The 25,031-nt window shown below is 37.8% G+C and overlaps 1 protein-coding gene across 3 annotated transcripts in view; it reads left to right on the forward strand.

Annotated features, from left to right (window-relative positions):
* Positions 1 to 10,397, forward strand: part of PRRC1 (proline rich coiled-coil 1) — a 37,490-nt gene extending 27,093 nt beyond the window's left edge. For 2 of the 3 annotated variants that reach the window (XM_031011298.3, XM_004042434.5), the window contains exons 8-9: positions 3,182 to 3,284; positions 7,063 to 10,397. In XM_031011298.3, coding sequence (XP_030867158.2) covers positions 3,182 to 3,284; positions 7,063 to 7,272 — 313 coding nt within the window. In that variant the 3' untranslated portion in view covers positions 7,273 to 10,397. The remainder of the gene's footprint in view (positions 1 to 3,181; positions 3,285 to 7,062) is intronic. The other variant, XM_063706744.1, reaches the window with a different exon arrangement.
* The last annotated feature ends 14,634 nt before the right edge of the window (positions 10,398 to 25,031 follow it).

Raw genomic sequence — 25,031 nt, forward strand, 5'->3', positions numbered from 1 at the left:
CTGTGCCAGCAATCAGCGGGACTCCGTGGGCATAGGACCCTCTGAACCAGGTGCGGGATATAATCTCCTGGTGCGCTGTTTTTTAAGCCCATTGGAAAAGCGCAGTATTTGGGTGGGAGTGACCCGATTTTCCAGGTGCCGTCTGTCACCCCTTTCTTTGACTAGGAAAGGGAACTCCCTGACCCCTTGCGCTTCCCGAGTGAGGCAATGCCTCACACTGCTTCGGCTCGAGCACGGTGTGCTGCACCCACTGTCCTGGGCTCACTGTCTGGCACTCCTTAGTGAGATGAACCCAGTACCTCAGATGGAAATGCAGAAATCACCTGTCTTCTGCGTCGCTCACGCTGGGAGCTGTAGACCGGAGCTGTTCCTGTTCGGTCATCTTGGCTCCTCCCCCAGTAGCTCACCATCACTGGCCATCAGAGAAATGCAAATCAAAACCACAATGAGATACCATCTCACACCAGTTAGAATGGCAGTCATTAAAAAGTCAGAAAACAACAGGTGCTGGAGAGGATGTGGAGAAATAGGAACACTTTTACACTGTTGGTGGGACTGTAAACTTGTTCAACCATTGTGGAAGTCAGTGTGGCGATTCCTCAGGGATCTAGAACTAGAAATACCATTTGACCCAGCCATCCCATTACTGGGTATATACCCAAAGGACTATAAATCATGCTGCTATAAAGACACATGCACATGTATGTTTATTGAGGCACTATTCACAATAGCAAAGACTTGGAACCAATGCAAATGTCCAACAATGATAGACTGGACTAAGAAAATGTGGTACATATACACCATGGAATACTATGCAGTCATAAAAAATGATGAGTTCATGTCCTTTGTAAGGACATGGATGAAATTGGAAATCATCATTCTCAGTAAACTATCACAAGGACAAAAAACCAAACACCACATGTTCTCACTCATAGGTGGGAATTGAACAATGAGAACACATGGACACAGGAATGGGAACAGCACACTCTGGGGACTGTTGTGGGGTGGGGGGAGGGGGGAGGGATAGCATTGGGAGATGTACCTAATGCTAGATGACGAGTTAATGGGTGCAGCACACCAGCATGGCACATGTATACATATGTAACTAACCTGCACATTGTGCACATGTACTCTAAAACTTAAAGTATAATTAAAAAAAAAAAGTCATCTCTCCATCTTGTGTATTGTCTCTGTGAAGATAATATGTTGTTTTCTCTGGCTGCTTTTAGGATTTTCTCTGTCGTTTTATTTTTTGTGGTTTTAGTATGGTATGATTATATGTATTTGCTTGCTTGCTTGCTCTCATAATTATTTTTTGTGGATTCGCTGAGCTTCTTGATTCTGTGGATTAATATCTTCAGTTTTGGAAATTCTTTACAATTATGTCTTCAAAACTTGCTTCTGGCCCATTTCTCTCCCTTCTCTTTGTAGGACCTTAATTACATGCCTATTCACCTTTGACAGTGTCTTACATTGTCAGGTTTTTCCCCCCACTCTTTTTTTCCTCTCTGTTCTTTAGTTTTGACATTTTCTATTCACCTGTCTTCAGGTTCACTACTCCTGCCTTCTGCTGTGTCCAGCCTGTTGTTAAACTCTTACATAGAGTTCTTACCTTTTAAAATATAGGTTCAATTTATCTTTTGAATGCCTGTATCTTTAAATGTAGTTGAACTATCTTTACCTCTCTTTTCTTGAATATATGAACCATAGTTAACTTTTAAATCTCATCTGCTGATTCCAATATCACGGTCACCTGTGGTCTGTGTTAGTCTCCTTTTTCCTTTTGGTTTGAATATATGGTGCTGTCTCTCTGAATGCATAGTAATCTTTGAAAACCATTGTTTAGAAAACAAAACTCTAGAGTCTTTAAGTGATCTTGAGAAGGTTCATCTTTTCCTCTATAATAATATACACAATTGTAGGGGTGTGAGGAAGGGGAGGGTAATGTAGTGTACTTCAGTCACAGTCTGAGCTGAGTCAAGGCTAGGTCGGTGTTCTAAGGTATATTCACTGGCATCATAGAAAAAAACTTTCCTCATACCTTCAGTAACACTTTTTAGGATGTCCACACCTGAAAGCTTGGTTAGTATGTTATTCACCATAGACATTATTGTCTGCAAATTATGCAAAATAAGGCAAAATAAAATTTAGCTAAGCTCGACTTTATGGAGGCTTCACAAATACATTATCTTGATTGAGAAAGTTGTAGTAAAATACAAAATATCTATTAGTCTACCAAATAAAATAAATGTCATTATTTAATGTTTTTAATTTTAAAGTTTTAGGATATGAACACTATAGACATTATAAAGTGCCATTTTAGTATTCAGCAAAGTTATTTTACTGTATATTTTACTTTGTTGTTTTTTTGGATGTGTAAATAAAAGTCTCCTAATCCATTTTATATTTCATTGCATTTTATTAGATTTACATTAAAAAATAGGCATTAAACATTTTCCTGTTTCATATCCTTTTATTGTTTAAATTCATTTTTGAGGGTATCTGGTTGTTTCATGATTTGGGTTAGCTAAAATTTGGGTGGTACTACAGTTGTTTTCAATAAAGTCATTTTTAAAATTTATCATTTTGTATAATATATGTCTCTTTAAATGAAGAGAAGTTTCCTGGATTTCATGAGGCTGTTTTCAAAGACTGACTCATTGTGAATAATTCAGAAATTGTGATTAGAAGGATTTATTATTAATGAAGAGAGTATTTGTTATTATTTCCTCTGAGCTTATTTTTTAATTTGTTAGTAACTTAGTTGAGTACATATTCATGATAGAGTTTGTATTATAAAATTTCCCATATTTTAGCAAGTGACAATTGAAAAATATTACTCATAAGCTGTTTGCATATTCAATGTATGTAAATTTACCTGTTGCATATTTGAGTACCCTTACTTTGATTATTCTCCCTTCCCATGGAGAGGAAGCTTTCCATGATAAGTATTTTTAAATTATTTTTTCTTTGTGGTTATTGTCTTTTTTCCTCTTAGAATTAATACAGAGTAATTTTATCTGTTGTTTTTATGAATTGTCCTTTTGCAAGTTGGTAAGAAAAAGATTTCCTTTTTGAAATCTGTTCTATCTGAATAATAGTACTTGTTTTTTCTTTTTGTCTATTCATGATAAGTTTTATTTGGCATATAAACCATTTGAAACTCGTAATTCTGTTGCAGATGGTTTGACATTGGTTGTTTGGTGGTTGAAGATCCTGTCCATGGCATTCATCTAGAAACATTTACACAAGCCACACCAGTGCCTTTGGAATTTGTACAGCAGGTTGGTTTTCTCCTTTGCTTTTTCATTATGCTCCAGAGAAACACTATTGTTTTCAGAATAAAAATTTGTTCGATTTTTTTGTTAGAAATATGTTCTTGATTTTGTTTCAGTCATTTTTCTTTTAGTATTTTTCTTTGCTTTTTAATTTCCTGATCCTTCCATGTTGTTTTAGTACCTTCCTCCTTTTGTTTTCCAGGTGTCTTTGAAAGGTAATACATTACATGGTTAATCATTATTTCTCTCATTTTTTTCTTTGTTTTTACTCTGAGTTCCGGAAACGATGTACCTTTTCTAGTTGTTTTATGTCCACCTTTCGTTTGCTTTCCCTTTTATCTCACCTTTCATTTCCACTGTTATCTCCATTTCCCTTTTCCTTGATTGATTGTCCTCCCGTTCATCTTTAGTGAAATCAGCATTAGAAACCTGATAGGCACGTGTCTTTAGGTTTTTGGCTGAAAAATGGACCTAATAGTGTACCTATCCACACAGTTTCCAGGAGAATGTAAGTATAAATGATAATCCTTATTCCTCTTTTTTTTTTTTTTGGTATGTTTTCTCTAATCCTTTCATGAACAAAATGGAATATAAATATATACTTGCATTGGAATCTCTGTGCTCTTAAGTGGTATTCTATTGACTTTTTTCTGTCAATTTCATAAAATTTTTGTTACAGTTGTACTTTGTACATTGTTAAATATCATTTCAAAACTGCCTTTCAAACTTATTTGGGACATGAAGACATTTGAGAATCTAAGAAAACTATTGGGCTCTGTCCCAAGAAAAATGCGTGTATGTGTACTTTCATAGAACTTTGGCATATGTGTTCACATAATCCCTAAAAGTAACCTCTGGCCTACTTATTACAGTTTAGAAAGGGGGCTAAGAATTGATGCTTGGAATTTGAAATTTTACTGAAACTTTTATTTATACCATAATTTCTTTTCATAAGTTCAAGAAAACCTTTTTATAGATATTAACATTACACTCATTTCAATATGAAGGTGATTAAAAGACTGTAAGTGAATACTATGCATACTGTTATGCCAATAAATTAGAAAAATTAGGTGAAAGAGTGGATTTTCTAGGAAAATAGAAGTTTTGCCATAGTTAAGAGTATTAGGTTGAACCAAATGACGTTGTTGCCTTTGATGGTCAGAAATAGTTATATATTGTCAGTTTCATATGATTCAGCTTAATTGAAGCATTAAAATGGAAGAACTTTATGTAACTAAAAAAAAAAAATCACTGAGTACCAATGGTGTTACAAGTGAGTTCTACAAAATGTTCAGAGATGATTCTCTTGCTGTATGAGGTATCAAAAATAGAGGTAGAGAGTTTTCCAGTTCATTCTGTGAGACTAGCCTCTTTTAACTTTAAATGAAATTATAGTCCAAAGAACTAAATGTCAAAACCATTGGTAAAATTAATAAATAAAATTCAGAAATGTATTAGAAGAACATTGTATCCTGACCATGAAAAATTTGTCCCAAGAACAGCAGAATGGTTCAACAATAGTAAATTTATGTAATTCAGTACATGAACATCTGCATTGAAAGGAGAAAAAAGATTTTGATAAGAGTTGAAGGTATTTGCTAGAAATAATCATACTAATAGCTCTTAGTATTAGACGGGTATGTGTGTACTACAAAATCAAAGCAAACTTCAGATCTAATAAATAAAACACTGAAAACGTTATAATTATGAGGATGCTCCTATCACTGCCACTGTTAACATTGCTGTAGATCTGGGGTCAGCAAACAGTGGCTCACAGCCAAATCTGGCCTGTCATCTTTTTGTAATTAAGTTTATTGGAACACACCCATGCCAGTTTGCTTACTTATTGTTTATAGCTGCTTTTATACTATAGCAGCAGAAATGAGTAGTTGCAACAGAGAATGTCTGGCCCACAAAGCCTAAAATATTTACCATCTGGCTCTTTTCAGAAAAAGTTTGCTGACCCCTGTGTTAGGTATCTGACCATTGCAAAGGACAATTTTTATGTTGTTTTTAGGAATATATACTGGAAAGAAGTAGACATGAAAGAATGAAGTGGACTCGTGTGTACCAGTACCAAAAGATAGCTATTACATATTGCTGAGTAAAAGTCAAAAACAGCACATCTAGTATGATCCCATTTACTAGCAGGCATGTGTATGTGTGTGCTTTAAAATTTTAATAAGAATAGGGAAAAAGGCCTGGAAAGATAACACAGCAAACAGTTAATAGTGGTTAATTCTGAATAATGGTATTTAAAGGGTGTTATTTGCTTTTTACTTTGCTTTTTGTTCTGTTTGTTTTATTTTGTGTCATTTGGTTTTAAAATTTAGAAGATAGAAAACTGTGCATTGAAATGTCTTCTTTTTATCCTCAGCTATTCAGCTCTCCTCCCTGTTTCTTTTTATTCATTCTAAAATGTTTTATGCTTTTTTATTGTTGGAATTTTTTAATTTAAGGTAATGGAAATCAGCCCTTCAGGTAATTAGAATTATCAGTATATATTAGTAAAAATCTGGAAATAAATTTCATACAATTTGTACTTGTTAAACTTAAATATAAATGATTCCCCACCCCCATAAAAAAACCCCAGCTGTTCTGGATTTTTGCCAATAACATAGAATACCTTGTTACTAAAAAGTGTGGTCCTTGGCTTAACATCATAAGCAGCACCTAGAAATTTGTTAAAATGCAGATTCTCGGGTCCTAACACAGGACTAGTGAATCAGGAGCTGCATTTTAACAAGATATTCAGGGGATTCATAGGCATGCCATAATTTGAGAAGCACAGTGTTACTGGTGTCTCCGAGGATGTTAGTAGTATATCTGCTGTTTCTCTTTGAAATATAGTGAAATACTGATACTGTAGTATACACATTGGAAGAGAGTACTTAGAGCAGGGGTTCCCAGGTGCTGGACTGTTTGCATCAGATTTACTTGGAAGCTATTTTACGTACGTAATACTGTACTGTTTCTCTTGGAACCAGCTGTAGAGTTTCCAATTCAGTTATCTTGGTGTCTCAGTTATCTTAGTGGGATGTGAGAAACTGGATATTGTTAAAAAAGAAAAAAGAAACAAGAGCTCCTCAGGTGATTGTAATACATGGCACATTTGGTAGTCATGTATAACTGTATAGATCCATTCTAGGTGTGGCTATACTCCTCTGGACTATACCTAACACCCTAAAACAGAAAAACCACATCATTCTTGGATATCAAGCAATGAGTTTATTCTTCTCTCATTCCTTTGTAGATGAATAAATGATTTGAATAGGAGCAAATATGAGTTGGGTCAATTAGGAATGTTGCATCAGTGGTTGATGTTGTCCAGGACTGGATATTACTTGATACATATTAACATGTGAATCACATTTCCAGAGATAATTTCCATAATTGAGCAACTCTTTTCTGAATGGATTTAAGCCTTAATTTTCAGTTTTCCTCTTTCTGGTTGAAATTTTACTACTATAAAAGATAACTTTAGCACTGATTTTAGTACCAATCTTATTATTAACCTGAAGTGACACTTAATTTAGAACTAGAACTCAAACCTTCCGACTGTTAGCCTCGTTAATGGGAATATTTTTTAAAAAGTAGATGTGTGTAATGTTACATTGATTGTGTTCTAGCCTTGTAAGTTGATGTAGTTGGCAGCCTAGCTGTATTTCTCAGAGTTTGTCATAATCTATATTTAAAATAACATGACACACTTTGAAATGTCACTTATAGCTAGTTCCAATGATATTTTTAAATGTATTATAATATCAATTTCATCTTTCCACAGGCTCAAAGTCTAACTCCCCAGGACTACAATCTGAGGTGGTCAGGCCTTTTGGTGACAGTGGGTGAAGTCCTGGAAAAGAGTTTACTGAATGTCAGCCGGACTGATTGGCACATGGCGTTTACTGGGATGTCCCGTCGGCAGATGATCTACAGTGCAGCCAGAGTGATAGCAGGCATGTATAAACAGCGCCTGCCACCCAGGACAGTGTGAGAGGAGACCTACCTAGGAGACTGAGACTTTCCCCCACTTTTAGCTTGATGTTAAAGAAGTGGTTGTACCTTCCTAAATCGAATAGTCTAAATGAATCCAGTAGTTTTTATCATTTTCCTGTAGGCTGCAATTTTTCTTTTTCTAGAAAGGCATCATGTCATTCCAGGAGACAAAAAGAAACAAATCCTTTGTATAGTCATACCATTTCACCTATCATAGTACTCAAAAAAGGAAATATACAAGTCTATTTACAGCACAATTTAATATACCAGATTTATAAGGTGGAAATTCATGTGCAGAGACATTTAACTTAATGCCATGTACTTGATTATTTTGTTCTTTAAAGAAGACATTATTAAAGAACATGTTGGTTGAATGTTTATAAAATCATGATTTGCTTTGGCTTCATCTCTTTTCTGTCAGTCTTTGACTACTTTTGTATGTGCACACGATCTCAGGGCTGGTGCTGAGCAGCCTGCTCAACAGTCACTATAAGACACCTACTTGTCGGGAGATGTTCCACATTTATGTGCATGTTTTCAGTAATATGGGCCAAAATAATGGAATTGATTATTTTCTTTTTTGGCCATCACGTACACATGTAATCTGGAAAATCATACCTTTGTCAATTTTAAACATAACTTTTGGCATTTCCCAGATTTATACTATGAACATTGGGGTAATACATTTTATTTTTTCATTGCTATATGACAGCTAAGGGGCAAATGATTCAAGTATATTTTAAATCAGAAGTATTCAAGTTATTTTTGTATAATACTGTTCAGTACTTCCAAGAATAAGCTCTGACAACAGCCATTGTTTCTGCTTCCACTCATATTCTCTACACATTTTAATACAGAAATTTTTGAGAGGGGGTTACTTTATTGCTTGTGGGTTAGTACGTCTCTTACTTCAATTAAGGTTACTTATTTGGTTTGCCTTAAGCATTACTTTTTTAACTTTGTGCCATTTGGTCTTTACTTTTTATGGATGTTTTCAAAGAAACTATTTTATATTCAATCTAGTTTATTTAGTCTATTGTATTTCTATTTAGTGGAAGCCTTTTCCCCTCAAATAATATATTTTATCATTTTTGGACTTATATAAATCATAATTAAATAAATTTTTTTCTTAATACTGTTGAACTTTGTATATACAAGTTCAAATAACTTTTTCGAAGATAGTTTCTTATATAAATGTAATTTAATTTTTTTACTCTTCTATACAGTTCTTTAGATGTAAAAGAATTAGCACAATCTCTGGCAGTTTTATAAAAGCTGTTGAAGCTCTTGTCCTGCACTGTCTTTAGGTGTCATAGGTATCAGGTTTGCTTTGTGTTAATGCCACTTCAAGTCATTATTTGGTTTCTGCTATTTTTTTTACCTGAGGATAAGAAGAATGAATATTAAATTTGAATATTAAATAGATGTTACTTCCGTGTCATTAACAGTCATGAGAGACAGCACAGAGGGGTTACAGGTTGCCTTGGTGTACTTTTGTCCAGGAGTAACAGGGACAGAATACTTTCTTTCCTTCCTTCAAGTACAAGAAGGCTTTCTCTACCATTTGCTTCTACACTTTATTTTAAAAGCTATCCTTTTCTAGTAGTATTTTATCATGGCAATGGCATGATGACAACAACAGTCTTTCATTACAGACTGAAGGGAAGCATGTCCTTACTTAAAATAGTTCTGCTACTTTCCCTCCTATTATAAGGAAATTTTACAGATTCTAAAAATATCTTAATTTTTCTTTGATTTTTATTTTACCAAGTCACAAATGTCTTTTTGATGTTTTGAGAATTGTTCTCATAGAATCACAAATACTGACATTTCATTAGATGATTATTTTCCTAGAATCCCCAAAGAGCAGTGTCAGTCCATGGCTTGGTTGAAGCTAGAAATTTTCCTGCCCCTGGTGACATGGTAAGCCTTCTGCTCGGAACAGTGTGAGTGGGTGAGGAAGATGAGAGATGGTCAGATGGAAGAGAGAAATACATGAACTGGTCTGGCCTCTCTGGTTCTGTTCTTGGCCCAGAGTTTTTGAAAAGCAGCAGAGCATGACTGACTTCACATGCTCAGCTTTCTCAGCCTTTTGTTTATTTTGTTGTCCTTAGATTTCCCTGCTGTAAAAGGGGCAAGAAAAGTAACTCATCATCTCTAACACACCATGGCAGCTTAGCCAGGTAGTCTTAGTGGTGGTGTTTAGGCATAAGATATGCTGATCATCAGTCTCAGGCCACAGTTTCCTTCACTAATCATCCAGCTTGAGTGTTCTGTTCTCTTCCTGCCCATTTCCTTGAACCTCCTGCTCTAGCCTTGGCGGAGGGAGAGTGCTATTTGCTTTTGTTCTCCCTCTGTCTTAGGAAAAGCCATCTTTAATACAGTTCTTCACCACTGTTGGGGTTGTTTTGTGATTTTTTTTTTCTTCCGAAGAACTCCTGGTTGTTATTGGATTTTGTATTTTAATACAAATTATTGAATTTTATAGGCTTGTACACAATATTTAATTAGTGTGAAAGGAAACAAAGAATGCAGGAAAAATAATTTAATATCAACCTCAGTTGAGAAGGTGCTCAGATTATTCAATTCGGGATCCTCCTTTTGTTAGGTTTTTGAGACAACCCTAGACCTAAACTGTGTCACAGACTTCTGAATGTTTAGGCAGTGCTAGTAATTTCCTCTTAATGATTCTGTTATTACTTTCCCATTCTTTGTTCCTCTTTCTTCTGAAGATTAATGAAGTTGAAAATTGAGGTGGATAAATACAAAAAGGTAGTGTGATAGTATAAGTATCTAAGTGCAGATGAAAGTGTGTTATATACATCCATTCAAAATTATGCAAGTTAGTAATTACTCAGGGTTAACTAAATTACTTTAATATGCTGTTGAATCTACTCTGTTCCTTGGCTAGAAAAAATTATAAACAGGACTTTGTAGTTTGGGAAGCCAAATTGATAATATTCTATGTTCTAAAAGTTGGGCTATACATAAATTATTAAGAAATAGGGTTTTTTATTCCCAGGATATGGTGTTCATTTTATGATATTACGCAGGATGATGTATTGGGTAAAATCAGTTTTGTAAATATGTAAATATGTCATAAATAAACAATGCTTTGACTTATTTCTAAAGTTGTATAGTGATTTTTTTTTAAATGCTAGTTTATATTGAAAGGATGCATATTTCTTTTTACCTAAATTTGTTACTGGCTGCCAAGAATTCTTGTACAACAGCAACTTAACCACCATCTTTCTAGTGGAACTGTAACATTCACATATACCAGAGTTGCTAACTTCAGGGTGCAAGAACTCAAAATATTTAGAGGAGAGGATACATTGGAGATAAAGGTAATAGGCAAGAATTTAAGGCCTATGGTCATGAGGACACTTCTTGAGTATTGGGTTTTCGAGTAGTTTTATTTCTTAGTTTCGGTTCATAGCAGAATTAATTAAAAGGAGGGAAAGTACAGAGATTTCCCATATATCGCCTTCCCCTACATATGCATAGCTTTTTCCCTCTTTATCAACACTCCCCACCAGAGTGGTCCATAATCAATGAACAATAAGTGGTCCATAATCAATGAATAATAAACAATCAGTGAACCTGCATTGACCTAACATCTCCCATAGCCCATAGTTTGCCTTAGTTACTCTTAGTGTTGTACATTCTTATGGGTTTAGGCAAATGTATAATGACATGTATCCATCATTATAATATTGTAGGAGATTTTCACTGTCCTAAAAACTCTCCATGTTTTTCTATCCCCCCAACCTCTGGCAACCACTTATCTTTTAACTGTCTCTATAGTGTTGCCTTTTCCAGAATGTTACATAGTCTGAATAATACAGTATGTAGCCTTTTCAGATTGGCTTCTTTCATTTAGTAATACATATTTAAGATTCTTCCATGTCTTTTCATGGCTTGGTAATTTCTTTTTAGTGCTGAATAATATTCTATCATCTGGATGTTCCACAGATTACTTATCTGTTTGCCTACTGAAGGACATTTTGGTTGTGTCAAGTTTTGACAGTTTTGAGTAAAGCTGCTATAAACGTCTGTGTGCAGGTGTTTGTATGGACTATTTTTAGCTCATTTGGTTAGTGAATACCAAGGAGTGCCATTCCTGGATGTATGATAAGAGAATGCTTAGTTTTGTAAGAAGCCACCAAACTGTCTTGTATAGTGGCTGTATTCTTTTTTTTTTTCCTGGTTTATTTTGTACTACATTTGGTATTTTGAGTTTATGATCCCAGGACAAGAGATTTTTGTCTTGATTTGGCCATATTTGGGGCAGGGGAAGAGGAGATACCAGAAAACAACAGAATATTGACTGGGGGAAGGGGCTGCTGGGTGGGGTTTCTTGGTTGGTTGTCAGAAGACAATAATGCTGTTTTAAAGAGACCAGAAAAATACCAGTTCAGGACCTGGGAAAGGCCCTGTTTCTTTGTATTTAATTTCAGAATTAACTGGAGGAGAAAAAAAATATGTTGGCAATAGAAACAAAATTGGCAAAATGATATCAAGGAGGTTTAAAAATTTACAGAGGAAGGAAATCTTATAAATTATACTAAAGTGAGCTTATTTTAAGAAAAAGCTCACATTTTCTTAAGAATAGTAGTAACACTTTTAAAATAAATTTTTAAAAAATTTTTCTTAAAGCTGTAAGGAGTGAGGAACAAACATTTATATAAGTTTCTATTAGGCACTGGAGTAGAAACTTAAACCAACATTATGTTATTGAGCCCACAGATTTTATTACTCCTATTTTTATAGGTAAGGTAACTGAAACTTAGATTAAACTGCTTGCCCAGTATCACAAAACAGATGAATCACAGAGAATTCAAACAGTATGTGACTTGCTGAACCAGTCTCTTCCCCACCATCCTGAATATTTACTTCAGGAAGTTATAGGTACATAATCCTATAAATGTTTGTTGAATGTAAGTGAATTCAAATAATGGCATGAGGACTTTTCCTTAGTATACTTTTAATCTTACACTATTATGTTTAGTGAAAACTATTTTTACTCCATATTTTTCTTTTGAGTTTGAAAGGGCTGTTTTGGGCTTTCCTGCTGGTATGAAACTATGTTCTTGACATTTGGATATCCTCCCCAATTTGAGAAACCATTAACTAGGTTTGAGTGTCATTTTTAGGATAAAAGCCACAAATGTTCTCTAGTGACATCAGGAAGGTATTTGAAGAAAATTTCCTGTTAAACTAGTCTTCAGGCAAGGTACTGACCACGTGCCTTTTAAAATATTTAAAAATTACTTTTGTTATTGACATGTACATGTAGGAAACTACATAAATCACAAATGAATTATCACAACATGGATACACTCAGGTAACCACTGCTCTGATAAAAAAAAAAAAAAAAATAGACCAGCCTCCCAGAGCACCATTAGGCCTCCTGAAATCTTCCCTGCTAAGATAACCAATACCTTAAATTCTAACAGAGATAGTCTTGCTGGTTGTTGAATTCAATATAAACGGAATCCTAAGATATATTCTTTTACCCCTGACTTCTTTTCTTCAACATTACGTTTGCAAAAATCATTTGTGTTGTATATAGCAGTATTTGCTTGTTTGTCTTGCATAGTGTTATGCAAGTTATAGTGTTCTGTTGTCTGAATATACCACAATGTATTTTTGTTGCTGAAAAATTGGGTTGTTTCCAGTTTTTTTGGTTGTAATGAATACAGCCCTAGTTATCTTGTAAAATTCTTTTGATCCACATATGTGACATTTGTGTTGGAAATATAGATAAGATGAATTGCTGGGGCATAAAGTATGCATATGTCAATTTTAGTAGGTATGGCCAAAATATTTTCCAACTATGTCTAAATTTACCACTCCCATCATTACTATGATGTTATTTCTACTTGCTGTACACCCTTGTCAAAAGACTCAAAGTCTCTTAAAATTAATTATATTGTAGTTTTAATTTGCTTTTCTCTGACATTAAGGAGAAAGTTGAGCAACTTTTCATGCATTTGCCATTTGGATATCCTTTATGAGGCATCAGGTTTCCTACCCATTTTTCCCTTGAGTTTTCTCTATTTCTTAACTGATTTTTAGAAGTTCTTTGTATACTCTAGGTACTATGAGTCGCAGATATCTCCACTTTTTATTTCTGTAGTGGTATCTTTCAGGGAGCAAAAGTTTAAAATCATAACATACAGGTGGTATCGCTCTCTTTTTTTATGGTTAGTGCAATTTGTCCTGTTTTAAAAACACCTTTTCTTACCCCAAGTTCTTAAAGACATTCTATGTTGACTTATAAAAATTTTTATTATGTTTTAGTTTTCACAGGTGAGATGGGAAAGTCTCCTGGAGTTATTTTGTATGCCTGTGAGTGGTGTGAAATAAGGGTTAAATTAAAAGTGTTCCCCTCCAAAGTGGATATCCTGTTGTCTTGACATCATTTATTGAAAGGACCATCCTTAGATTTATTGGGCACTTTAACTGAGTTGACAAACTTCTACCATGTGTGTTTCCTCCTCACCCTTCTCTAAACAATTCTAAATACATTTAGAAATGTATTTAAAGGTCTCAGTAGACATTATTGGTTTTGTTTAGAGTCAACATTGATTTATATTTCCCTACATTTTACCCTTCCCATTGCTCTCTATTCCCTCCTGTATTTCTCAGCTTCCTTCTGTGATTACTTTCCCTTTACCCTGTAGAAAACCTCTTTATAATGTCCTTTACTGTAGATCTTATGGTGATGAACATGCTCGCTTTCTTGTTTTGTTTGAAAATGTTTTTATTTCATACTAATTTTTGAATGATATTTTCACTGGATATAGAATTCTAGTTCATTATAGCCTATCAATATCTGTTTTTGTTTTTGAGATGGAGTTTTGCTCTTGTTGCCCAGGGTGGAGTGCAGTGGTGGGATCTCAGCTCACTGCAACTTCCGCCCCCCAGTTTCAGGTGATTCTACTGCCTCAGCCTCCCAAGTAGCTGGAATTACAGGTGCCCGCCACCACGCCTGGCTAATTTTTTGTATTTTTAATAGAGACGGGGTTTCACCGTGTTGGCCAAGCTGATCTTGAACTCCTGACCTCAAGTGATCTGCCCGCCTTGGCCTTCCAAAGTTCTGAGATTACAGGCGCGAGCCACCGCGCCTGGCCACCTATCAAAGCTGTCTCCTATTGTTTCTCTTCATGAACCAATGATCAGTCTTACTGTTGCTTTGAAGGTGATACACCCTTTTTCTCTGGCTGCTTTTCAGGTTTTCTGTCTATGCCTTTGGATTTCATCAGTAGTGCTGTGACATGATTAGAATGTTCAACTGCCAAATTCTGTATCACCTCTCTTTTGAGACTGTAATTATACATATGCTAGACATTTTCCCTTTTCCCATATGCCTCTTTTCTGTTTCGATCCTTTTGATTCTGAACTTCAGTCTATTTTCTTTCGGTTTCTCCTCTGCTTCACAAGTTCTTGCTTCACCTATGTCTACTTTCCTATTAAACTCATCTGTTGAGTTCTTGGTCTATTTTTCAGTTCTAGAATTTATTTCCATTGGATTTTTTAATAGTTTCCACGCTTTGATGAAATTCTCCATTTTTGTTTCTTAATTCCTTGAAAATATTAATTCTAGTTATTGTAAAGCCCATGTTTGATAACTGTATCTTCTGAATCTCCTGTGGCCCAGTTTCTATTACCTGTTCTCATCTCTTGGTTTCTGGCAAAAACTTGTCTTCCTGTAATGGTAATGGCTGAGGATTTTGGGGTTTTTTGTTCGTTTTTAGAGACAGGATCTCACTCTATTGCCCACCCAGGCTAGAATGCAGTGGCACAATCGTAGCTCACTGCAGCCTAAAACTCCTGGGCCCAAGCGGTCCTCCCGCCTCAGCCTCCTGAGTAGCTAGGACTCCAGATGCATACTACCATGCCAGCTAATTTTTTAAAATGTTTTTGTAGAGACAAGGTCTCCCTATGTTGCCCAGGCTGGACTGGTTATTTTTTACTGAGGGCCAGACACTGTATATGACCAGCTGTTGAGGTAATCTGAGGCTCTGACATTATCTTTCTTCAGTGAGCATGCATTTTTGCCTCTGGCAATCAACTAGGTTAGGGGTATATCAGTTTAATCTCATTAGACATCAAAATAATTTAAGGTGTTTTTAGTCTTTTTGAGGACTGGACTACTCTGTTTTTGGTGTACTCTTACTCTTGGTTTGTACCTGAAACCCTGAAACCTGGGGCAGGCCCTGCACTCTAGTTTCTATCTCCATAGTCCTATGAATCTGTCAAAATTTATTCTCAATTCCTTACCATCTCAGCCACTGTTTTCATATCTCGCAATATTCCTAGGGGGCAAAATGGTGCCAGGCTTACGCCTTTCATTGTCTCTCTTCTCCTGGACGTTGGTCCCACAAATTCTCATTTATTTGGTAGCTTTTTGATGATTTTAAACGGACTTTTTTATATGATATTGATCTGGCTTTTTCATTTGTTTCTGGTGGGAGAGTTGGATCAAAAAAGCCTAGTTGGCCCTTGCTAGAAGTGAAACTTTCTTAGTTTTTTAAAGGGTGGCTGTTGGGTCTTTAAGCATACCAGGGGCTGGGGGAGCGGGAGGTATAGGGTTTATGATTTAACAGAACTTTTGAAATGATTAGTTATTTGTAGAAATCTGTTACATTCCAAGTAAGTTCATTTACAATGTAGTGTGTCAGAACAAGTGGGACTGTAGAGGAATTAGCTTTTATATACAGCCAGGTCACACCTCAGCCTGTATACCGGCACACCTCTGAGGCTTTCACTGGGGACGAGGGAGTCACAGGTGCATGAATAATTGTTGACTGCTAATGGTGGCTTTTGTGCTGGAGCAGCTACTTATCCTAAAATCTCCTTGCCTCTTCTGCTTCTGTGTAATTAGTATTATTGTATCAATTCAATAACAACTGCTAACAGTCAAATGGTTTCTATGTGTGACGCCTTACCACATATGTAGTTCCAAATTTGTTTTTGTAGTCCTTTAAAATAGGTAATAGTATTTTTGTTTCACACATTTAACAGAAGATTGTACCACTAGAATATAAGCCTGCTGAGCACCGGCACCATGTGGTCATGTCTACCACTACACCTCAATGCCTCGCACAATGGTAAATATTAATAAATTAAAAATTAATATTTTTAAATAAAGGAACTCAAGTCTGTTTGACCCCATAGGCCATATTCTTCTTGTACTATGCAGTGTAATTGTTAATAAATGTTTTAATTTTTTTAATAAAAACACTTAAAAAATACCACATGTAAGTCTGACTTTAAAGGACTTTGAATCGCATAATACTGTAGAAAGGGGTTGAAATTGATCTAAAGAAGACAGCCCAATAGACCTGCTCCACTTCTGACAGGAAACTACTGAAGGATGGAAGAGCTGAAGGTTTAGAAACCTTGGATTTGAAACTTGTGCTCACCACACGGGAATGAAATTTCAAGCAAGTGTTTCATCCCTTTCAGCCTCAGTTTCTTCATCAGTAAAATAGAGGTGTTGATACCACAGGCACAAGAATGTTGTTAGAAATAAATGAAGCAATATGTATATACTTAGTTCCTGTGAGTCTATTTATTATGAACATCTCCCCACACTGAGTATGCTTGTGATGTTTAAAAACGGATTTTTCATGAAATGTAGCCCCTAAATGCTAGCCAACTGCTTACAATTGCCTGTTTTAATGCTGGAGAATTAACTTTTGGGCTTACTGTGAGACATGCCAACCTCTACTCCAGGTCCTTCTTATGGAGTGAAGGTCTTAGTTTTTCAGTAGTACTTTCGAACGTATTATAATTTGACAGATGTATTTCTGAAAACCCCTGCTTCCGGTAGAATTTTGTGCTAGAGGTAACAGAAGTTTTGGGAAAAGATGGGATTAGGGACAGATCAATAAAAACGTATATAACTTTGAAACTGGGCACTAACAAAACTGGTAATGACCTCAATTAGAATATTAGCACAAATTTTACATTTTGTGTTTCTAATAAATACACCAAAATAAGAGGCCTTTGCCTTAATGAACAAAAAAAGGTGAAGGTAGACTGATGGACAGGGAAGGCAGTGACAAAGGACTGAGCATGCTGAGCTATGGAGAAAGAGCAAAATACAGAAGGATCAGGGAGAACTGTGCAATGAGCACTTCGAGACAAAACTGGAGGCTCATCTAAGCCAGAAAGAAGAACATGGGCTGATGGGCATTGAGTGTTTGTGATTTTTGCATTTAGGTGCTGCTACTTAGTTACACGAACCAAAAAGACTTCTAGGTTATACAAACAACATTCACCCATTTACCAATTTTATTTAAGCTAATTGTTACAGAAACATGAGCTGTAGCAGAGCAGACTGAACTTGCTATTTATCTTATAACCATTAGAAACTAATTACCACCATACATAGAAGCCCTTTGTAAACCACCGTGGAAAAGTCAAAGGCCTGTAGGGGTCAGGCAAGCAATAGAAGTGAGTGAGCAGGAAGACACGGACTTCTGTAAAGAGGCATATCCCATCTACAGGGGACAGGCATGGTCCGTATCAGCCAACTGTTGCCATGTGGGATGGAGGACTTGGGTATGGCCAGATCACTTGATTTTTCCCCAGAGAATTCAGATATCTGGATTTTTAGGTAAAATTGCCCAATTCTTAAAACCCTGACCAAAGAAGATAGGACAGGGGGTTGGGATTCACTTTGGGCTCCCAGTTGTGACCTTAGGAAAATAACAGACTGTATAAACCTATTAATACCTGTTAAGTCCCCAGGGAGCTTTAAAATATGAGCATTTTGATGGTTGTAGGTGGCATGGCCTCAAGGGCTGGGATTGCATGGGAGGCTACTTAATGTGTATTCTAGATATTGAAAATAGAGTTAAATTAAGTTGTCTGTCAAGTAGGTTACCCACCGTTCTTTGTTATTTCCCTATAATTGGGCTGTTTTATTTGTGCTTTCTCCCAAAGAGTGAAAAAACCAGTTTCCTTTTGCATTTGCAGAGTTGGTTTGTCCAGGATACATGCAGACACTTGGTGGAAAATTAGAGCCTAATGCAATCGCTTCAAACTTCCTCTAACTTTTCCCCTTATCACTATGTTATTTAACATGAAAACAATGTGTAGAAAAATGTTCAAGTGTTTCTAATAAACGTAGCTAATTGGATTCTCAAGTCTCTTCTGTGACATAAAAACTGAAATAGTTTTGAAGCTGAAGCACCAATTAATAGGGCTAGTCATGGAAAGAACACTTACAGGAGCAAAACTTAATACCACATCTTTAGATTTGCGTAATGGTTTGCTGGCAAGCCAAGTCTTTTTCCCCTGTTTCTTTTGCTTATGTTAAATGCTCTAAAAGGGCGGAGGCAAGTATTCTTGTCAGCAGAGACTTGGCAACTGATGTCTCCTTACTGGTCCCCTGTGCCTTGCTTCAGCCTCAAGACAGTGAGACAGCCAGCCACCCAGGCAATGTTTTATGAATCTGATGCTATGGAAAGGAGGGTAGTAAATTAGGGGAAGCTGGAATTCGCCTGTCTGTTTCAGAACACCCCATTTGGGGTATATGAAATGTGTGCTGCCAGCAGGAGTTTCTGAGGCAAGATGATGAAGTGGCAGTTTGCTTATATGATTTTATTTTTTCAGCTGACTTGGCCCCAGTAGATATATAGGAGGTGAGAGGGGAAAAAATGATTAAATTACCTAGTAGTAAAAACACACTTTCCCCCTGCTTCTAAGTAGGAAAGTAAGGAATGGTTGACAAATATTTCCATGAGGTAATAATTGATCCCTGAATAGGCTTCCATCAGTTTAAAAAAATCAGTTTATGCCATATGCCAGTGAAAATGTGCATGAAATCATGGTGGAAAGGAGAGATACATTCAATGTGAGATCAGAGAAATGAACTGGATTGTGTTTTCATGGTTACTGCAGGAATCTATCGTATTGTATCTGCCACACTGTATACATATGTTTACAGTCATCCCTTAGTATTTGTGGGAGATGGGTTCCAGGATTCCCCATGGAACCAAAATCCACTGCCTCATTATTCCATGGTTTTCCAGAGGGCAGAAGAATTGTGTGATTTTTGGAGTATAGCTGTATTACCTGAGGTGGCCTTTAAAAACTCAGCTCCCGTGCTAGGGAAGTTCTCAGAGATACAAGGTAGAAAGTGTCCTTTCTCCAAAAGAAAAGTGAAACTTCAAAAGCATTTGAGAACCCTTATCTTAGAGACCAAAGGATGCTTGCTGAGCTTTGCCTTCTGAATTACAGTGAGACAGACACCTTCTGGCCCCCTACCTTCTCCACTTTCTCTTCCCTTCTCGTAAATCTGGGGTTGGTTAAGTTAGGAAGATTGGATTTCTTTAGCTTTAGTGACTGAAGACTGTTCACCCTGTCACTAGAGGGCACCAGTTGCACATCAAATGTCTAATGTGTAGGCGTCAATGACCACAAACATTCTTCAAATACAGCAAAATGTCAAATGGAAATGGCTTGTAATAAGGTGGTTCCCCTAGCGTCCCTGTTCTTATTTACCCCATTTCTGCTGCTGAAAAGAGCATTCTAAATTTGACTTTCTAGTGCTTTCAGAATTTTCATTTAATTCAAAACTCTAATTAAAGTTGCAGATATGAAGAATAAATGTTTTTCACAAGATTACATGATGGCAATTTTGCTACCATTTATCTGGCTCTTGCTCTGTGCTGGGTAATATGTAAAACCTTATATGAATTTTTTCACATGGTTGTATTTCAGATCCTGCAACAAATGAAAATGGTTGTTATCAACTGGAAGCCTCCCCTGTAAGCTAAAATATACCATTCAATATAGAGTATAGGTACGTCTCTAGAAAACCTACCAGTTGAGTTTTTCTGTTGAAATTTTACAAAGAAAAACTGTCCAGGCATTTAGTTTATGTTACTCTTCTCTTCATGGGATTGCACAAAGTGTTGTAAGGAAGTTGTCAACAGTCTGGTTTCTACTGGCTTTGCCTCAGGGGACTGACCCTCTGTGCCAGCCCTTGCTTGGGTTTACACTGGGAAGACCAGGCTCATTGTTTCTCATCTGTGATGCTTCCCCTCAACCCATAGTTATGTTTTGGCAAAGGAAAAAAAAAGGAGGAAGTGAACATTCACCCCAGGACCATTTGATTCTGTTGATTGCTGACAGGTTCTATGTTCTGAATAGAATTAGAGACTCTGTCCACCTCAGACATACCCAATATCAGGTCAGCTATAATTTGTGCATGATGAGAGGTCACAACGTTTTGGCCTTGGGAAAAAGGCACATTCCTGACTGTGCGGCGGCAGTTGCTGTGTGGTGTCCAGTAAGATCTTCAGTCATAGTGGGCTTTGCAATGTATACCCTAAAAATGGAAATGAACCCAACGTCTCCTTACAAACTGTGTGAGTGCTGATGGATGAGCTTCCTGACCCTAGACAAAAGGAATCGGCCCAAATAGAAGGTCAAAGGAGGATGAAGAAGTATAAATTCCAATTGCCTTTGGAATCTGTGCGTCTTCTCCAGAACTGAGGCAAGTGAGTCGGAGGGGCACTCCCGGTGTGAGGTGGGGCTGGCTGGAGGAAAACGATTCAGCATCACATATTGAAAAGCCACTACATGCCTGGCCCCATCATCTCAACAATCTGATGAAGTAGAACCCTTATTTCTGTCCTATAGAGGAAGAAATGAGGGCTATTCTAGATTTAAAAATTTTCCCAAGGCTATGCTGCTTACTATAAGAGGTAACAGGATGGCAAATATCAGTCACTGCTGACTATGCACATACCCTGTACCAAGCACCATCATTATCTCTGATGCAACACCACAAGGGAGGCATCACCATACCCACTTCGTAGATGAGAAGCCTGAGGCTGGGAGAGGTTAAATCACCTACCCAAGTGCACCACCATCCTCCCCTCCCCTCTCTCAGCATTGTCACCACCCTTTGGTGACAACTCTTCCCTGCCACACAGTGTCCCCAGATCTGCTGCTTCCTTCTAGAATAGGAAAAAAAGCCTGATAAACTAATTCACTTGCATACCCTGGAAAAATTGTGACTGCCAAGACCAGCATCTCCCAGAGGATGTATGGCAGAACAATAACCCTCTGCTTCTATCCAAACAAAGGATCCCTTCATCAAACACATCTAGAAAATTTAGAGTGCATAGGAAAAGGCTCTGAGAAATCCTGGAATACAGAAGAAACTTTCTTAATCAAGGACAGCCCCTTTAATTTTCACTGTTGAGGCACAGAAAACAGTACCACAAAATACGGTAAGTTGGCATGCTGAATGCTTTGAAGGAAAGAAAATGGAAAGGTCTCAGAAATAAGCCTCAGAACCTTCCCCCTCACACCTGTTTCTCTTATCCTCTCTTTTCCCAAGCACCAGAAGGGACTCTGTCCCAAATTTCCTTATCTGGCTAAGGAAGCTTTTTTTTCCAAAATAAATGCAATTGTCTTAAGACTCTGTTCTTAGGAATCTCATCAAATAACTAGGAAAAATTAACCATAAGAGAAGAGACTGGGAGTTGTCACCACACCCAGACAGACAAACTTTTCAACTATTCTTCTGAAGGCAGCTACTAAGATTACCAGGGAGGCTCTATCTGTATAAGACAAGCTTTGTTCATAATGAAGGTCCACCTTCCTGCCACCTCCCCCAGAGCCCAGAGCCCAGATCCCAGAGCCCAGAGGAACATGGTCTCAGACCATTTTTCTTTGGGCTCATTCATTTCCAGGGAAAATCGGTTACTCCTTCATCACCATCTTCCCTTCCCCTATGAAGAAGGGTATGAAAGCCTCTGGGCCTCATTGGGTTATCCTTTCATCCATTCATTTTCAGTAATTCCTCAGTAGGCAAAGAGGAAGATTTCTCTCTACCCTCACAGCATGAAACACCTGTGTTGTAGGTATTTGACTTTGAGCCCCATTTTCATCTGTAAAATTAGTTTATATATGTAAAAGCACTTAGAATAGTGTATGACAGTTAAATTCAGCATAAGCAGTAACCGTGGGACCCTAGTAAATCAATAAGTTAAAAGGATCCGGAAGGAGCCAGGCTGGTAGAACAGGGACTGGACCTAACCCAGGGATCTAACCCCATTTGCAACCCTTTTGTGTGAAAAACCACAGCCAATATCTTGCAACTCCAGAAACAGAAGGCATATGGGTTGCAAAATGGCTAACAACAGCAAAGCATTTCCCTTGGGCACCTGGAGAGGAAAGGGCTGACAGTTAAAAATTACCCCAACATAGTCTTAGCATATAGCATAGCACAAGCTTACTTGCACACAGCCCTCTCCAGCACGACCTTACAAAATTTCCCTCCAGCCCCTGCATCTTTGCAGACAGCCCCTTCTCTGCCGTGCTGCTTGTTGCATCCTTGCAACATTATCTTCATACTTCCTCTAATAAGTCTACCTTTCTTTACCTATGACTGTCTTGGTAAAGGAGCCCAAAGAAAAATGTCCTGAGACTGTGATAACCATGATCTTCTTGGCTCTAGGGGAGGTGGCGGGAAGGTGAACTTTCATTATGAACACCACCAGCCAGCCGTCACATCCCCGACAGCAACTATTATTATTACTATCATCACCACCTGTAAACAAGGCACCACAGAGCCCTTGTGGGGCTGAATTCAAGGATGTGGGGCACGTGTGTGCAGATATTTATTGACAGAGCAACATTTCAGAGTCCCCTTGGCACATGTGAAAAGTGTGGCTTAAGGGAAAGATATGGATTTTTGATCAGATAGATATGGGCCATGCTCTAGCTCCACTGTTTACCATCAGTGCAACCTTAAAGAGTTATATAACCTTTCTATGCTTCCTTATCATAAAATGAGGATAAATAGTATCTTCCTTTTATTTTTTGTGAAGATTAAGGGGCAAATAACTCCACAGTTGTGGATTGTTATTACCATTAAAAAGCCAGTGGAGAACACCTGTTGAGCATGAGGGTGTAAAGCCTCCCAACCGAATGTTAATTTCCCCAACTGCATCTTAGAAGCTATTTTGGCAAAGAGTAAAACTGTCTTCACTTTAAAGTTTATTTGGCCAAAAGCATATTTGAAGCTTAATCTTCTCAATATGATTTTAACAAGTGGAAGAAACTATGATAAAGCAACAGAGAAAGGGATTGACAGGTATGAAAAAACATATGGAGAAGAGTGAGTAAAATCTCTGGAAGAGAATGCAGAACTCTCCCTCCGTTTTGGATCAGTAAGTCTGTGTAGCCACATCAGATCTCATCCGTTGGAAGACCATAAGCTGCCCTTGGGCATGAGGCAATGAAGGGCAGGGGTGTCATCGTGGATGGGTATGACATAAGAGAAAGAGAAAGTGGAAGAAGAGGGGAAGGAGGAGGAGGAGAGAGAGACACAGGACAACCAATAAAACATTGCATACACATCACAGAACCAAAAGAAAGAGTAGATATTTTGTGTGTGCATATTTGTGTGTTTTTATCTTAAAGACAAATTGTATGCTGTCTAGATCACACAGGTAGGGCAGCTGTCTAGATATTGAGTATGTTAAGGACTTGGACATCTTAAAACAATACACTTAATCAACTGCCTTTGCTACTTTAAAAAAAACAAATCTCAATTGAAAATGGATTGATTGGAAGCATGACAGAATATTTCAGATTAAGCCAATGGAAGGAATCCTATCGTTGCTGCACTGATAATAAAATCATACTTGGAAACCACTTACCACCAAAGTGGGTGCTCAGTAGATGTTAGTTTCTCTTTGTTTCCCCTTGTTTCATAAAAAAAAGGAAAGAAAAAAAAAACCAAAGCTATACAGGAGGGAGAAAAAAATGAGGGAAAGGAAGAAAGTCAAAAGGAAAGAAGTTAAAAAAAAGAACGAAGAAAATTTCCCCCAAAAGACTTCATGCCAACTAAGACACGAGAGAAGTTTGTCAATTTATATACTGATGATATTTGTGGACATTGCAAGTTCTCCATACAACATCTTATGAGTGAGAAAAATCCCATAGTATAAGAGGCTTTTTTTGATTAGATGTAACAGCCAATTCACTACATAATACAAATTAGATATCTTAAAGAGATACTACCACCAGTCAGATTTGACATTTTCTCTTATGCTTCTTTTGTATCTCTAAGGGTTGATTTTAAAGGAGAGAATAACACTTTTGACAATAGTTATGCAATGTACTTTTAAAAACTAACCTGTGAAATCGGGCTGCGATCAACTAGTTGACCTTGGTTGGACCATATTGAGAGGTGATAGCGTGCTGGCAGTCCTCACAGCCCTCGCTCGCTCTTGGCGCCTCCTTTGCCTGGGCTCCCACTTTGGCGGCACTTCAGGAGCCCTCCAGCCCGCCACTGCACTGTGGTAGCCCCTTTCTGGGCTGGCGAAGGCCGGAGCCGGCTCCCTCAGCTTGCGGGGAGGTGTGGAGGGAGAGGCGCGGGCGGGAACCGGGGCTGCCCGCGGAGGTTGCGTGCCAGCGCGAGTTCCGGGTGGGCGTGGGCTCGGCGGGCCCCACACTCGGAGCTGCCGGCCGGCCCCGCCGGCCCCCGGCGGTGAGGGGCTTAGCACCTGGGCCAGCAGCTGCTGTGCTCAATTTCTCGCCGGGCCTTAGCTGCCTTCCCGCAGGGCAGGGCTTGGGACCTGCAGCCCGCCATGCCTGAGCCTCCCCCACGCCTCCGTGGGCTCCTGTGCGGCCAAGCCTCCCCGACGAGCGGCGCCCCCTGCTCGACAGCGCCCAGTCCCATCGACCACCCAAGGGCTGAGGAGTGCGGGC

This window comes from Gorilla gorilla, chromosome 4, assembly GCF_029281585.2.
Source record: "Gorilla gorilla gorilla isolate KB3781 chromosome 4, NHGRI_mGorGor1-v2.1_pri, whole genome shotgun sequence".
NCBI classification, from domain to species: Eukaryota; Metazoa; Chordata; class Mammalia; order Primates; family Hominidae; genus Gorilla; species Gorilla gorilla.